Raw genomic sequence first — 17030 nt, forward strand, 5'->3', positions numbered from 1 at the left:
GGGGCCAAGCCGCCCGGCCTGGCGGATGCAAGCGTTTGCCCCACTGCACACTGCGACGTTTTGCACAGCCGCCGTCTGCGGCGCGACCGCCGCGGATATGCCAGCATGTTTTGCCAGATTTGAGCAGGCGTGTTTGGATTATGCCAGCCTGCGCCAGACCTCGAGCTTGATGGCCGGCCCTTGTCTTGCTTGACGTCCGCTGTGAGCTCCTGTGAGGAGCGCCCACTCAACTGCCGCTGCACCGCACGCACGCCGTGGGGTCGGCGCTGTGTGCTGTGCAGGTTTGCTTGACCTTTGACAACCACAATCTCCGTGTACATTGAGGCTTGACCCCACCATCCCCTAGCCACAGGCCTCGTTCTTGTTTCAATCGGCATGTTGTGCAGCGGTTGTGTGCGAAGCGTGCTGTCCTTGCCCGTAAAACACAGGCAAACGCTCATGTAACTGCCCCCTCCAGTTTGGTTGCCGCGATGCTGTTGAATTTGTTGGGCATGTAACGATCAAGAGATATCTCAGGACACTAATGTCTGTCAACCTGCCCCAGCATTTACATGGTACCCGCCATGGGGCTGGTGTCAGGAGCTGAGCCGGCTGCGGCTCTGCACTGCGAGTGCAAAAGTGCTCGGGAAACCCGCCACATCCAGCTCACCAAACAATTGGGAGCCACTGATGCAGCCAAGTTTATGGTCGGGCCAGGTCAACACACTTTCGTCCTGTGACTGAAGAAATATCAACAAAGCAATCGCTGTGGATGGAAGGCTCGCCTCGTTGCCGGTGACAGCGTCCCGCGCGCGGCCCCATGGCACACAAAGCAGCCGCACGTGGGGTCGCGCTGTCACCGGCATGCGGGCCCTCCAATCCTTTGTCTGTGAAGCCCCGAGATGCGCCCCCCCCCCCAACCTGCTGCTGCTGCTACCCAGCCGGCGCTGCCGCACGCGCGGCACCCGCCCGGACATCACCACCAAGCCGCGTCGGCGACGCCGCCAGCTAATGCCATTGCGCCAGCGCCCGAAGCGTGCGTCCCGCGGAAAAGTAACTCGCTCCTGCACCGAGTCGGATAATGCCAATTAATGCAGCGACGCCTGTGCTGCATCTGTGTTTGCGTGCATCACAGGACGCGCAGCTCGCCCCACAGCTCCAGGAACCACTTGCACTTCTCCTCCGGCAGCAGCGCCGCGCCGTAGCCGCTCGTCGCGACTGCGTCCTTGTTCCATGGCAGCTTCTTGCCCTCCACGCCCGTGGCTGCCGCCAGCTCTGGCAGCCCGATGCCGGTCACCTGTTGGGGCCCGATGGGCAGGAGGGCGTGTCAAGGTTACAGCAACAAACGATAACCGGCATATACAGGGTGAAGCATGTAGTTATTGCTGGGGCTGACGCCTTGGGCCCCCTGGCGCCCGCGCAACAGCCCAGCCCGCCAGCCCCCTGCAACGGGTGCCTTGGAGGGCCGGCCCGTGCTAGCGGTTGCGGTCTGACAGACTGACTGGCGGCTGCATCAGACCTGGAATTGGTGCGCCACGCCGTACGCGGTGAACTTAGCCGACGGCAGCGGCGGCACCAGGGCAAACAGCGCCGCCGCGTTTGGCTTGGCGCCCTCGCCGGGCGTCCACATGACGCCGAGCGTGAGGCTGAACGCCTCGGTGCTGGGCGGCGCGTCCCCGTTGATACTGAGGGGCGTGAAGCTGACGGTCAGGTTGACGATCGGCGCCGCCGCGTCGGCGGGCAGCGTCGCGCCGCGGTTGCGGAGCTGGACAGCCAGGAAGGGCGCCGGCTGGCCCGCGCCCTGGGCATCAGGGGCGCCCCGCCTGGGGCCGACTGCGGCGAAGGGGCTGGTGGGCTTCTGGCCAAACACGTACATCTCGTTGGTCTTGTCGCCCGCGGAGGATTGCGTGTAGCCGTTGCAAGCGGCGCCCGCGCAGCCCGCGGGCTGCAGCGCGACGCCCCCGGGGCGGCCGCCGACGGCCCACCCGGGCGCCTTGCCGATGGACACCACCACTGCTGTGTTGAAGGCCAGGCCCTCTGGCCGGAGCGCAGGCGCGGCGCCGGCCTGGCGGGCCAGGTTTGAGGCCGCGGCCCCGGAGGCCAGGAGCGCCAGTCCCAGCGCCAGCCCCAGCGAAGCGCCGGCTGCTCATTCAGTCCGTTGTGAGGTGGCAAGGGAGGAGTGGGTGTCAAACAGGCGTGCGCGCGGGCCCGATGGGCGTGGCCGCCGTCCGGCTGAACATCATTGGCATCGATTTCAGGCGTGAAGCTACTCTGAGACAATTGAGAGATGTCCTGAAAGACTGCTGCTACAGCACCCAGTGCGCTGGTGACGAGTGTGCTCGCATCTCCAAGCATGCGCGCCGCCGCTGGCCCGCACGCGGCCCCTGCCCCATAGACCCATACCTAGCCGGTTCCAAGCCATTTCGGATTGTCCACCCCCACCGCCCGCTGCGTTGTGGCTGCCTTTGCGAAGCGCGAAGAAACACTCCGCCGGTGTGCTGCAGGTTACGCGAGACTGGCAGCTACCAGTTGCATATAAGACTTACAAGCTGATACATTAAGCATCAACACATGTGATGAAAGCCTTCCTGGGGCTGCATGTCGCAGCAGGGAACTCCCGCCACGACAGAGGTGACCCCGGGTGACAAGGATCCTACACGGTACAGGACGGCGCGAATAGATATGAAAGCATCCAAGAAATCGAATCGTAGCCGATACACGTCAGCAGCGTCCAGCATCGCGGCGCATGCCGCACCATCCACGGGCCCTGAACCAGCACAGTAGTGCAGCCCTTCACCCACTGGCCGGCGGCGCCGGCACCGGCAGGCTGACCGCCTCAGGGCCAGGAGGTGCGGTTGACGCAGTCGGCGTGGTGGGCCCGGCCGGCACGGCCGCAGGCGCAGACGCTGCCAACGGCGCCGAGCCGTTGGCGCCGGGAGCAGGTGCGGGGGGCGCAGGGGCAGCGTCAGCAGCCGCCACGGCCGGCAGCGGCGCAGAGACGTTGGCATTACTGGCCTGTGCAGCGGGCATCGGAAGCAGGTATGCCTCTGGCCCAGCCCCAGGGACAGCCTCCTTCGCAAAGGCCTGGTCCATCCAGGCGAGATGCTGCAGCAGCCATGCCTGCAGTTGACAATTGGAAGGGCAGGACACAATCAGTTGCGTCGCGATGTGTGATATCTATAATTCCACAACGCGCCGATGGCGCATGACTGGTAATCAACTGCAGCAAACTGCAGCAGCACAGCGGGTGTGCTAATGTGTAGTGCATCAGCATGGGCTTGCGACAACAGCAAGGCGGGTTGTTGACACAGCCAGGGCCAGCAATCGCAGGCACTTGCCTGCAGCTGCGCTATCGTGGCGTCCCACTGGGCACGCCACGTCGGGTACAGCGGATCTGCCAGCGCTGCCTTCCACCGCGCAAAGTTGCGGTCGCTGGCGGCGGCGATGTGCGCTTTGACCTGGTTTGACCATGCGGCACACATGTACGCAGTGGGCAGGGTGCGTAAGGTCCAAAGTGCCGTTAACTTGCGTTGGGAATCAACACACCGGACATCGGGCGAGGCACCACTCAAGCAAGCAGCATGACGCACCTTGCCTGACCTTGTGTGCAAGCCTGAAGTCCACGCACAGCAGGGGTCTGTCAAAAACCACCGCGGTGCCTGGCAACCAGCAACATAAGCACCGTATGCAACGGGCTCCCTCACCCCTCCACCCGCACACACGCAAAGATTGCACCTGAGTTATCTCGTTGACAAACCACTCGTCGGGCAGGCGCTCGCGCCTGAGCTCGGCCCAGCGCTGCGCGGCCGCGGCACGGTGTAAGGGCTCCATCCAGAGGCGGCGGTACCACTGTGAGATGCCGTCCAGGGGCTCCACCTTGCACCTGTGGGGGTGGTGGAGTGTTGGTGCAAGGTGGCCGGGTGTTGGTACAAACACCGGTGCAGGGTGCGGAAGAGGGCAGACGGCAGAGTAGCTACAAGATGTATACGGCTTCATGAAGGCCTTGCCACCTCCGCCCTTGTGTTCTGCCAATCATTGGAGTGGGGCGGCTGGTGTGCGCCTTGCCCATGCAGCAAGGCAGGGCAGAGCAGCGCAGTGTGCACATGGGAAAGTGTACGCGCCTGCCGGGGTCGTTACAGATATTGAAGCGCCAGCCCTCGGGGCTGATGGAGGTGCCCCCGCTGGTCCCATTCGTGTTGGGCTCTGTGTGGGCGATTTAGCATGTGCAAGCGTGCGCACACCCAATAAGGCATGCCGGCAGCCCCCATCTTGAGCGACGGGGTTGCAAGTGCACACACCACAGCTTGCTGGTTTGTCATGCCGGCTCAGCAAGCTTGCTTGCGCTAGCAACTTAGGGCAGGCTGCGCCCACTCCAAGTGCCTGCACCTGGTGCAAGCTGCGGGCGGGCGTGACCAATCCCGCGTACCAATTGGGTAGCCGCAGCAGGCGCCAAACGCCTCATCATAATCCTGGGAGTGAGGGTGGGGCAGCAGCAGAGTGTCTGTATGTTGCTGCTAAGCACAGACCACATCTCGCAATGCAATTCTGTGCCTCGCTAATCACACGTTTGTATTGGCCCAAGGTAGGGGCTGTGATCGATGTTTGCCTTTGCGAGTTGCTGCCGCGCGCTGCTGCGTTGGGCTTGACGCGCAGGAACCCCGGAGCAGCTCTCGAGCTCATACCCAAAGGGGCCCCATGACCAGAGGGCCGTCACGGTCCTTGTGCAGCTTGATGCTGCCCCTTGCGGTCGGCAAGCGCAGGAAGAATGTGTAAGATCAGGACAGCAGTACGAGGGTTTTCTAGCTGCTGTCAGCCTCGAACAGCTCGCCTGCCCCCTCCCCCCCCCCCTGGCGGCGCATGCATGGCCCCTCCCGCTCCTGGCCCCAAATAAACAGCATTTCATTATACACAAGGAGGCAGTTTCGCCACCTGTAGCCATCTGGATTCTTAGTTATCTCAGTTCCGAGGAAGTAATCGATGGCCGCCGGGATGTCCAGGCGCTCCGCCACCGCCGTCATGTTGCCAGAAATCAGTGCCGCCTCGTAGTCATCAACATACCTGCAGGAATTTTAAAGTGCAAGCAGACGAAGCAACATGTATAGGCGCCACGATCACAAGCCACTTGCTCTTCAGCAAAACGTGGCTGGTCTGTGATCTGGCCCTGCTGTGCTTGAAGGACCCGCCTTTCCCGTCCCCTCCTGAAGCACTGCAAGCCCAGATGGCCTGGCGTGTATCAGTCTGCCCAAAAAGCACGATGCTCATGTGCACTTGTCGGATGTGCTGCATCCCCACAGGTGGTGGTAGGATCCAGCTTGGCCTGGAAGAGAGCGCGCGGCTTGCTCATACCAACGTGCAAGATGGAACCGATACCGCCAGCCGCTCTGAGAGGAGGGCCACACCTCTTGAGCCAGTAGAGGTGGTCCTGGTTGGGCTTGTTGGGGTAGTCCACCAGGAAGGTCAGCCGCGACTGCCGCGTGTCGAAGAAATAGTCACCGGCCGTGTTGTCGTTCTCGTACCGCAGAATCCAGCCGCCTGCACAGCCGGGCCGGGGTTTCGGGGCCGCCGCCGCGCGCGGGGGCGTTCTCATGGCTTGCTGCAGCCTTCGAGCAGGTCTCTCTGGCTCGCTTCAGCGTTGATGCAAAAACAACAGCCAGCGAGGGGTTTGGGCCGCCCTGCTGGGCAGCTGCTGACAGCTGGGTGACACCCAGTGGCGCGCTGCTGGCGCGAGAGCCTTCACAGCGGCCCTGGCGTGCTGTGCATGCACACCGCAGCCTTCACTGTTTATCACCGTTCGAGCCCCCACCCACCCGAGGGATCCTTTGTGGGGTCGTATTTTTTGACGTTCACGCGGTCCTTGCCGCGCGCCACGCTCTCCCCCGCAATGTACACGCCCCAGTAGTGATCCGCAGACAGCGGGCGCCCATCCTGCCGGGCGGCCGAGGTGGGAGGCGCAGGCAGGTCGTTGATGTAAAAGGGGGTCTTTGCTGGTGGGAACATTGCATTGCAGCATGGGTGCATGCCCCGTGCAGTGTGCTATGCGCTGCGCATGATTTCATGCCGTGTTGAGCGTCCAAGGCCCGCGGCGTCGGCTGCAACCCGCGGCGTCAATGATCCTCTGCTGCACAATGGACATCCAATCAGCAGGAAGCAATCACACGCTCAAACTGCGGCTGTCTTCTCAGCACGGCTCCAAGCAGCCATCGACAAAACCAAAAACGCCCTGGTCCAAAAAACAAGATCGCTCAAAGCGCAACGAATGCCGTCCCTCACCACCCCACACGTGGCCCCAGGTCACCTGCACCAAGAAAACCTCTGCGTACAGAGTCCGCATGGCGTAGCGCCCCATGCGCCGCGCGGCGTTGTAGGCCAGCCAGTTGCGCAGGCCCAGGGAGCGGTCTATTTCGGGGGCATACAGGATGAACTGGTAGTGCTCGGGGAAGCCTAGGGGTTTGAACACAGCAGGGGTGTGCCGGGCGTGAGCAGTCTGCGGGGTTGCTGGTGCAGCGGAAGACAGGGGCATGGGGCCAGTGCGTGCTTGCGTGTGCATGAGCCCTGCTTGCGGCCCTCCGCAACCCAAGGTTTGGGCCCCTGCGCCCTTGTCCAGACCCCCCAGGGCCTCATGTCAGTGCTGACGCCCGCCCGTCCGTCCTTCCCCTGTTCGTTCTTCTTAAACAGATGCACGCCGTTGCAGTAAAACACCCTTTTGGGAACCACATTGTCTGCACTGACAGATTACGGTGCAGAATAAGTCATGGCATGTAAAGCTGGTGCCTTCACCCCTCCCGGTACAATTCACACACGCCACAGACGCCCTGGCCCCCACGCAACCCCACTCCATCACTCACCCATGAACTCTATATCCGCCTTGCGGCTGGCGTTTCCCGGGTCCCTCACGTCCAGCGCGAAGCTCTTCTTCTGCTGGTCCTTGGCGCTGGAGGAGCCGCGGATGCGCACCCGGATCGGGACGTTGTAGTCGGCGCCGCCTGGTGGGGACGCCGCGGGGCGGCAATAATGGTGGGTGCGGTTGCGGACGGGACGCTCGCCGGCTGCACCGCCCGAAGCGTGCCAGGCGCCTCTGTTGCTGCCGGGCGGAGGGGTGGGGTTAGGACTGCACCTAACCTGCACGGTTGCCCTCAGCGGGTGCCCCAGCCCCCCAAATTCCCTCCGACCCCCAACATGTATTAAGCATGCATGATTGGGCTACCTGGCGCGTTGCAGGTGCACATGACGCCCGGAATCATGGTCTGGGCGGGCGGCAGGGTCACCCCCTTGGTGTCAATGATGACGACAGGCAGGTCAGCCGGGAAGCCAGAGGGCAGCGCCGCGCAGCAGGCGGGTCGCGGGGTCGCCGTGACGCGGGGCGTCCTGGTGGCGTTCTTGCCGCCTGGATCCTCTTCAGAGTCGGCTGCTGCTCCTGTCAAGAATAAAGGGAGATAGAGGTCACATCTCCTGTGTTTGGGCCGGCGGTTGGGGCAGGAGGAGCTGCCGTAGTATGGCGGTGAGAAGTGAGATCAGCACACTGTCAGAGCCCCGCGGGAGCTGGCGCGTGTGCGAATGCCGTGGGGCAATCAACCACGCACCAGGCAGGGCTGCTGCATGTGCATGGGGCTGCTTGGTGGCAGCTGTTGACTTCAGAGCTGGGGCTGGCTGAAGCAGGGTACGCCTCCCTGGGACGGCAGCGACGGCAACGATGGACAGTGCGGCAAGCACGCCTGGCAGCAGTAGAAGACGCCACGGTCCTCTCATCCTGCTGCCGTGCAGTCAACGAAGGCTTTCCGGCTTGAGCTATGCTCAGTGGCGCTGCCGTGCAATTGTAGCGGGCTCTTGCTGTGTTCTGGTGTCTCCCTTGGACGACTGTTTTGCACGCTATGAGATTATATTGTAGTGGCGTCTGTTGTTTGCGATACTGTAATGTTGAATCTCGCACATGGCCGAAGCGGCGATTCCTTGGCCTTCCGTTGAGCGCGAAGCTGTCGCAAAGAACCCAGTCAAGCATGCGATCGTGTTGCTGGTTGAAGATTCTTGGCTTTTTTTCCTACCCCAGGGCTATGCGCAAGAACAACACTTCTTGCCTGGCTGATGATGCTGCCTCCCTGCAGGTGCCCCAGCGCAGGCAGTCCCTGGTTGTCAGCCGGCTCTGTGTAAATCAGTATTGCCAAAATTTGGGCTCTACTTTGTGTATTTTGACCCCACAAACATCTTGTTCTCTGATTACAACACCACAACTGATGCACTTCAGATCCGATGGCAACAATGGGGCAAGGGCAGGCACTTGCAGTTAGCATGCACGCAACAATTGGCCTCTGCGTCACTGATCAACCGTTCGCAGCCGTGGCTGCGGCAATCATTCTGATCAAGTGCGCGGCGCACCCGTGGTAAAAGACCTTCCCAAGGGATGCTGCAAAAGGGTCAGCAGCGCCAACCGGAAGCAAGCCTTTAAACACACACAGCACTCTGGACACTCACAACTCTGCTGGGGCAAAGCAGCACCCCAGTTGACGTGCAATTGGTGTTGTGGGCCAAGCATTGTCAGCCACAGCCAGCGTTCAGTGCTGCGCGTCAGGCGCGCCCAAGGCAGGCAGTAGAGCCAGCGCTCGCGGACGGGAAAGCATGCATTCACACATGCGCGCGTGCGCACACGTCCGCATCAGGTTGCCTCGCAATCATGAGGTATAGAGTGAGGGACCGGCTGGTGTGAAAGGGGTTGGGGTAACATATGTTCAAAGGTTGGGTAAGCCGATGTTCTGAGCAACCGGCCTCAATGCAAACGGATCTTTTGCCTGCCACTCTGCAAACATGTTCTGTTGTGAAAAGGGCTCATTCATCAAAACGCCCATTCATCAAAACGCCCCGGCACAGCATGCATGCCGCATAATTGCTTTGCCGCTAGCCTCAACTTCCAACTCTTGAAGCTCAGGCACTGCACAGGGCCCTGCCAGCAAAATCTGCGCACACAACACCAGCACTGCACTCGCAATGATTCCCCCCAGGATACCGCTGGATACGCTTGTTGCGTGCCGTCGCAGGTCCCCCATGTCTGCGCCCCTCACGGCAGGTGCTCGCCCTCGACCATCGGCCGCGCGAAGAACGGCAGGCACCCGCCGGACGGCAGCCTGCGCGGCAGCGGCGCCGGCGCGCCGGGGCCGGCGGCCCCCTTGGCCCTCGCGGCGCCGCCCTTCCCGGCGTCGCCGGCCCCGGCCAGGAGTTCCTCTTGGAACGACCTCAGCCGCCTGAGGGCGCGGGTGAAGGAGCTGCTGCTGCGCTGCACGACGGCCATGACTGCAGCCGCCTCGCCGCTCGACCCCGAGGCGGAGCTGGTGCGCTGGGGCGGCGCCGGGGCCGCGGCCGCGGGCTGTGGCGGCGGCGACTGGGGGGAGGGGGGCTGGAGGGACAGGGGGCCGCCAAGGAGTGCGTACTGGGGCTGACGGCGGGGCGAGGGCGGCGGTGCCGATGGGGGTGCCGAGGGCGGGCCGTCTGACTCGGAGGCCGGCGCGAAGGGCTGGTGCGACAGGTGTGCGTGCGTCGGCAGCTGCGCCGGCGGCAGCACCGGCGCCGGCTCAGGAGGCTGCGCTATCGGAGCGAGGGCGGCCGCTGCGAATGGCGAGGCCGGCAGCGCCGCGAGGGGCGGCGGCGCGGGCGTGGGCGTGGCCGGCGGCGCTACGTGCTGCTCCGACGCGGCCTCCTCGGCTGCCGGCTGAGCGGGCGACGAGGTTGCAGAGGCCACCTGAGCGTCCAGCGGCGGCGATACCTCCTCGGACGGCACGTGTGCGCCATCCTCACTCTTAACGGCGCCGCCGCCCGCGCCCTGGAGGCCGCGCTGCTTGCGACGGCGCGGCCGAGGCAGCCAGCGGCGCAGCGCCCGAGCTGCACCTGCGAGCCGCCCGTGGCGCGCCGCCACGGCGCCCGCCCCTACAAGAAGAACTGCCGCCCCAGCAAGGGCCAGGCCTGCTGTTGCGCCGCGGCCGCGGCGGCGTGGCTGAGGGGCCTTATGCGCCGATGCAGAGGCATCCTGCAGCCTCGACGCATGCAGGCGCTGCGGGCCCAACTGCGTCTCGCGACCCCTGTGCAGCTTATTCAGGAAACTTGCGATCAAGTCTACCTCGGACGTCATTATAGGTCAAATACGGCCCCAGAGAGCCGCGGAGTGCTCAGCAACTGGCCGCTCACGACACGCAGATCGCGAGATCTCACTTTTTGAAGTCGCGAGGCTGCCTTGTTATGACCTTTTGATATCAATCCTGTACAACATGGCATCAATGTGGGATATTCAGGCTCTGTACACGTTGTAGGCAGTGCAACAGGTGCACCCTCTTGCACGCATCCAACCTCCATGCAAGGACTTCAACTTCCATGGCTCATGGTGCCTGAAGGGACCCTTGCGATGACGCAGCTGCCTGAACTAGAATCCGATGCAAACCAGGTCTTTACAGTTTTGTGCCTGCATTTCCTGCGTTGCTGTGTGGTTGAGCCAGCCCTGCATTCGTGAGCAATGGGGAGCGGGCTCGAGCAGCGGCCCAGGATGAAACATAAAGTGAAAGCTCTGCTACTGCGCCGCTGCTTCCTCCAAAGATTTCTATGCATCAGCGAAAGCAGTACAAGCTAAGAAAATGAATGTCAATTGACGAAATTGTGGTCGTTACGTGGCTGCAGGTCAGCAGCCACAACGGTGGCCACAGCCAGGCACAGGCACGAATGGGGGCAAGCACAAAGCAGCCACGGTTTCACGGCCCGCCGACAAAGCAAGCGCCCGACGATGGTGCCGTGCGGCTATTGTGAGGGTACAGAGAGCGCCAAGTTGGCGCAATGAAGTATAATGTATACGCTGCGACGGCGGCGCAGCTTGCACCCTCGAAGCAGCAGGCTAAACCCCCGTCGCTCAGAAAACCCAAACCTCCAATGGGCGGACTGCACCGTATCCCGTTGTCCAGCAGCTGGCTGGCTCGCCATCAGGCCCCCGTGATGGAAACAAGAGATGAAAAACGCAGCAGGTACAGGGACCAGACTGTGGACCACGCCGTAAGCAACGCCTGTGCACGGGCTCGGTGCTGGCCAACGACGCTCGACCATAGAACTGTAAGGCTCGCGAGCGGCCCGCCGGCCCGCGAGCCGCGGGCTGAGCGGCGGCTGCGCCGAGATTCACAAGGAGACAGCGCCGCAGCGACAGCCATGGCCATGTCCTAAGCCGAGTGGGAGCGCCACGCCCGCCCCAGGTCTGGCCAAGCACGGGGCCGCGCCTCGCCCAGCTAGCTCTGGTCGCGCGCCGGGTCCCAGCGCTGCGCGAGGCCCAGGGCAGCCAGCTTTGGCCTGGCCCGCAGGTTCCAGGCGTGGTTGCGCCAGTCCCCAAAGGAGAGCCCCTGCAGCTGCGCCTGGTAATTGCCGGTCCACCCGGCGCGGTAGAGCTGCGGCCGAGGGTTGACAGCGAACGGGGCAGGAGCAGGGGCGTCAACCCTCGACGCCTCAACACAGACACTGCGCGCAGCCAGCCATGTGCCTGGCTTCTGGAGCGCAATCAGCTTCCCCAGAAAACAGGTTGGGCAGCCAAGCATAGCACATGCGGGGCCAGCGGCGTCAGCCACATCATAGCCCACCTTTGGCAGCTCTATCCCCCTCAGCAGGTAGTGGAAACCGTCCAGGTCTGGTGTCTTCCTGTCTCCCAGGGCCAGCCTCTCCTGGTAGTATGCGTCCCACCAGGGCATGCAGCGCAGCATGCGGATCCACTCGTACACCTACCGTTGGCATTGTGTGAAGGGGGCCGAGAGTTTGAAATGTGGCTTTTGAGCGTCGCAGTAAAGCCATGAGGACGATCATCAGCACCCACATACACCACGAGACGGCGACTGGGCTCGCATCCTCTGCGCACGCGGGATCCCTGTGTATGTCACCAGGTGCTGCATGCGGAGGGCCATGCTTCAAGGACGTTTGCGCGATGCACAGGGGACCCTTCACACCTTGTGCTCCAGGTCGTGGCCCAAGTGCTGCCGCATCCAGTCCTCCCAGTGGACAGGGCCTGGTAAGGGGGACAGCGCACGGTCAAGGGCGTCCAAAACAAGGCCAGATTTTTAAGGTGAAATGTCAACACACAAGTCTAAGCTTGCTGAAGCCAAGCGCCTTGCTTGGGACACGCCCCCTGGTGGCGCGCTAGCACTGCATCTGAGCGGTGTGCTGTGTGACGCCTGCTCGGAACATCCTGTGCAGGTCTCAACTGTGCTCTCGCTACCCGCCCCGCTACCACAATCCCAGGCTCACCTGGCAGCAGCACCTGCCACCGCCGCTGGTAGTGGAGCGAGAACTTCTCAGGCAACCGCATGTCCCACTTGTGGAGATTGGAGTGCAGAAACAGGGGGGCACCGCGCGTATCGTACTGCAAGAAGTTGCATGATTAGTCGTAGAAGCGGCATAATCAGTGGGTGTATTACATGTGTGGACGTATATTGTCTATAATCGTGTGTGTGTGCGTGTGTGTGTGTGTGCGTGTGTGTGTGTGTGTGTGTGTGTGTGTGTGTGTGCGCGTTCAAGGGAGAGAGGGGGGTCCAGGAAGTGAGAGAGGGGGTCAGCAAAAGGGAGAACGGTCCACGGACAACCCAAGATACAGAGGCGGGAACAACGTGGTGTTTCCAGGGAACGAGGGGGCGCGGTAGCTCAACAGCGTGACCATCGTGGGCAGAATGTCGCTGGTTGGTGGGTACGTCGTCGCAGTTTCTGATGGGCACCGTGCCGTGCACTGGTGCACACCTGCACCATGGTGTTGCCCGTGAACTCGTCCTTGCACAGGTGGGTGCGGCTGTTGCACGACATGGAGGTGCCTGTTTTGAGGGAGGGGGGTTGGGTGGGCGTGTATTGGGGGGAAGGGGTATGGATTGAGGGGGTAGGTGGGGACGAGGGCGAGGGAGATGCGGGGTACGGACCGTCGCACACGGCCGGCACATGCCTGCGGCAGGTGACAGGGTGCAGCAACGCCATCGCGCCAGCCACAACTACAAACTTCTTGATGTTTGGTGTAGATGCATGCGCATCTTGCGTTGTGCATGCCATTGGTGGATTGAGCTCTGGCCGGATCCCCCAATCCATCTTGGCACCAGGGTTGGTGTGGCGGCTGCCCAGAAGCTGCTGCGCCCTCACCCGTGGTTCCCAGTGACCCCGGTGGTGTCGTGATGACGTAGTAAGGCTCCCTGGCGGCCGCCATGCCGTAGGCAAAGGTCTCCTTGTCGCCCTTCCCGAGGAAGCAGGTGAAAACCTCGTACCTAAGGGGGGAGCGCAGAGGCGGGCTGTGTTGTGTGCACTGCAAATTCGGTCCACCCTGCGAGGCTTTTCCATGTAAGGTTGAGGGTGTGCCTAGTGCATTCGCCCTGTTCAACATGGCCAGCCGCGCGCCAGCACTGCCAGCACCGCCCACGCGCCCCTCACCAGAAGGAGGCGTAGGAGTTGAGCCACGCGGCGGTCAGGAGCCCCCGCCAGTGCCTCGCCTTGTCCACCACCATCTGGCCGCTCTCGAAGGAGCCGCGGAACCAGTCGGACCGCGGGACGCCCAGCATCTGCTCCGCCTGTGTCGTGTGGAAGGAAGCGGAAGTAGAAGGATTGCAGATCATGCACATGGTTTGGGGCTGCTGTTGTAGCGTGCGTGCATGCGTGCGCCCGCGCGCGCACGCGTGCCCGTGTGTGTGTGTGTGTGTGTGTGTGTGCGCGCACGCGCGCACGCTTGCGCGCTTCCTCTTTGCCAGGCTTTCAGCACCCCAGTCCAACGAAATTGACACTGTCTACCAAACCTCCACCCTAACCCTTCTTTGAGGACCCAGAATCCAATAGACACACAACTGGCACTGACCCAAAGAATCCACCTGCTCCGCCCGCCCCAGGCATCCCCCACCTCTGGCGCCACAGTGTTGTCCCAGAAGTCCTGCCACAGCAGCGCCCCCGTGGCGTTGTACTCGGGGCCGTCCAGAAGGTGAGCCGGGTCCTTCAGCGGGATGTTGTCTGCGTCCAGGTAGATCACCTGGCAGGGTGGGGTGGTCGGGGTGTGGGCTGGGTCAGCGTGTGGGTGCGGATTGCATGTGGCCAAAGCTGGAGCAGGTTTTGAGACAGGGGCCGGCTTCTGGGCGGTCTGGTCAAGAATCAAATGGCTGATGGCGGTGGAAAGGCGGCGGGACCTGCGTCCCCAGGGATCTGCGGTACGGGGCCGCCTGCATCCAGGGGCCAGGCAGCGCGGCGATCTGCGTGCGAGCCACTTGCTGCGCCCTCCGTCGCGGCAGGGGATGAGTGCGGCCTGCGGGGACCCCACCTCCTGGAAGCGCGAGAGCAGGATGGCCGCCACCTTGATGGTGAAGCGCGCCATGGTGTCATGGGGCGGGGCCTTGGGGTCGTGCTTGAAGGCCGTGATGTTGAGGCCCCTGGAGGAGGTCGGTTGTGGGTGGTGGCGGGTAGCTGTGGGTGTCTGTGTGGCTGTGTGATGCGACTTTTCTGGGCCTCAGGACAGCCACCCATGAGTGGGTCTGAGGGGTCCGCCGCGGCCGCGGCTGGCTCCCGTGGCTGCTTGCGCCAGTGGCTGCGGGCGCTGGCCGCCCTGGACACATCGGCGACCTCAGCAGGCTGCGGGGCGGCGCCGCCAACGCTCGTGTGGACCCGTGGGCTCTTCCATGCAGTTGCACGGCCGGCGACCGTCCCCACCTGAAGTCCAGCTTGCGGCTGGTGACGCCCAGCTTTGCGAAGGCGTCCACCACCGCCTGGGGCGGCCACTCGCTGATGGGGTACCACATCTCGATAGGCAGCTTGCAGCCTGCAGACGAGGGTGCGTGCATGCGAGCGCGTTTGCCCATGCATGCATGTTTGTGTGTGTGTGTGTGTGTGTGTGTGTGTGTGTGCGTGTGTGTGTGTGCGCCTGCGCGTGTGTGTGTCATCTGAAACACCTGTGCGACGCAGGGCGGCTTATCAGCTCCAGGCGCCCCAGCACTCCCCAGCCGCGCCCTCGCCGCTGGCCACGCAAACGCACCCGTGTGCCTCAGCTGGTGCACCATGATCCAGGCCGGGATGATGTACCGCATGCCGCCGCCGACGGTGACGACGCCCGCGCCAGAGAACGCGCCGCGCGGGTAGGTGGGCATCGCGGCCGAGTACGCCGCCAGCTGGGAGCGCACGTACTCGACAGTCGACCTGGGGAGGTGCCAGTGTCGAGCGCCGCTGAGCTTCGATCCAGGGCATGCGAAGAACGACGATCATTATGCTGATGCGCTGCGTGGCCCGCAGTCCACCGCGGTTGCAGGCCTCCAGGGCAACTGCATGGTTTGTTCCGTCTGGTCGCACCTCGCCCAGCTGCCTGGCGGCTGTTGCCTATCCACTGCACCGCCAGGCGAGTTGCCCTCACCTTGGTATGCTGCTGCCCTCGCGCACAAAGTCGTGCGTCGTGTTGCGCGTCCCCGGAGCCACCGCCGCTGGCACGCCTGCAGGTGCGTGCGCGATTGGCGGCCATCAGCGAGGCCCTTGGCACACAGCACCCCCGGCCGTTCAAGCTGGTGGCCGGCTTCAAGTGCGATGCGTTCAGCTGATCAACGGCAGGCGCGCCAGCCCCCGGCCTGATGGTGTTGCCTGCGCTTCTGCAAGTGATGCCTGCTGGTGGGCCGTGTGCATGCGGGCGCGGGCGGATGCCTCACCGTGCGCGTGCACCGCCGCTTGGATCTCCTCCCACAGGGGTGCCACCTTGGTCCTCTCCTTTGCGGGATCGGCCGACCAGTCAGCTGGCGCGTCAGGAATGCCCTTGAGGAAGCTTCTCAGCAGGTAGGGCACTGCGTGCAGCCATGTGGGGGCGGCGGTGGTGACGCGATGATACGCCACATGCACAGCATTAAGGTATCCTGGAACGAGCTTGGCGTGCACACGTGTGCCCACAGTTGCTCTGCGACCTTCATTCCTCTGCTGCGCAGGATGCAGGTGTCCGTGCCCCTGCAGCGAGCCGAGCGCTTCCAGAACCTCTTGGGGCGCCTGCACACCGTCATAAGGGCACGTGATGGGGGCTGGCATCGCCAGGGCGTCCGTGGGGTTGTACGCCAGCTCAGCACATTTTTGGCGGCAGGTGAACCGCTTGGGGCCGCATGTCACCCTGAGATTGGCCCGGTAAGCAAAGGGGTGCAGTTAGAAGGGAGGCCGAGCGCCGAGGCCCAGAATCGGCTCGCAAGGCGCGCAAAGCACCCTGCCAGCCGCCACCCCGCTGCTCCCAACAACTGCAGCCGCGATGCGCTGGCTCCGGCGTGCGCCCCACGCGCTGCCAATTGGGCAACTGCGAGTAGCCTTCATGCTGACCTGGCCGTCGTGACGTTGCCCTCACAGAGGCAGTACCCCGAGACCTGGGGCATGATCTCATCGTCGCAGCCCTTGTCGCCAGGGCCGTACCGCTCCCTGAACGGGAACGGGGTGTGGCGGACGCAACGCGCTGAGCTCGTCGCCACGCCTGCATGACCCTCGAGACGAGAGCCTGCAGCTTTTGGCACAGCAGGGTGTCTGATGAGGCCACGGGGGCAGCCGTTGGTTTAACGGCTTGCTGGAGCCATGCAGGTCCTCCTCTCCACCCAGTGGGCCCTGGCACAGCCGGCTGCACGCAAACACACTGCCAACACGCCGCCTCTGCTGCTTGTAAGTATTGCCATGGATATCGGGGTTGACTTAATCATTGCTTGCGCAGCGTGCGTGAGGCCTGGACAGGCACAGCACCTGCCCAAAGCGAAGCCCAACCGCCGTCCGAAGCGTTATCAACCAACCCCAACCGCCCGCCACGCACGCAAAGGGGTGGCAGAAGTAGGTCTCCCGCCAGCCAACGCACTGCTTAGCCCCTGGAAGTCCTGCCTGTATAAATGAAGTGTGGCCGTGGTCGTGCCACGAGTGCAGGCCCACAAGCAGCAGCAGCACCGTCCACGGCAGCACGACCAGCGCGCCGCACAGCGCGCGCGTCATGGCGGCGCGGCTCCACCTCGGACCAGTGCCACCGCTGCTGTAACCATTGCCGGGATAGCTGGGCAGGCGGGCGTAAGGCAGCCGCCCACCACCGCTGCGTTGGGACGAACGGCGGG

The 17030-nt window shown here is 63.5% G+C and overlaps 1 protein-coding gene across 1 annotated transcript; it reads right to left on the minus strand.

Annotated features, from left to right (window-relative positions):
- Nucleotides 1-11222: 11222 nt before the first annotated feature.
- MNEG_2267 (hypothetical protein) lies at nt 11223-16914 on the minus strand (the record flags this gene model as incomplete). Its single annotated transcript, XM_014049255.1, has 16 exons — nt 11223-11378; nt 11568-11705; nt 11928-11986; nt 12226-12340; nt 12712-12782; nt 13099-13220; nt 13384-13520; nt 13844-13969; nt 14255-14363; nt 14641-14749; nt 14963-15123; nt 15335-15410; nt 15621-15752; nt 15957-16066; nt 16267-16362; nt 16742-16914. 16 exons carry the CDS (start codon nt 16912-16914, stop codon nt 11223-11225), a joined length of 1890 nt encoding a protein of 629 aa, XP_013904709.1.
- Between the last annotated feature and the right edge of the window lie 116 nt (nt 16915-17030).

Source organism: Monoraphidium neglectum (genome assembly GCF_000611645.1).
Source record: "Monoraphidium neglectum strain SAG 48.87 unplaced genomic scaffold scaffold00250, whole genome shotgun sequence".
Classification (NCBI taxonomy): domain Eukaryota; kingdom Viridiplantae; phylum Chlorophyta; class Chlorophyceae; order Sphaeropleales; family Selenastraceae; genus Monoraphidium; species Monoraphidium neglectum.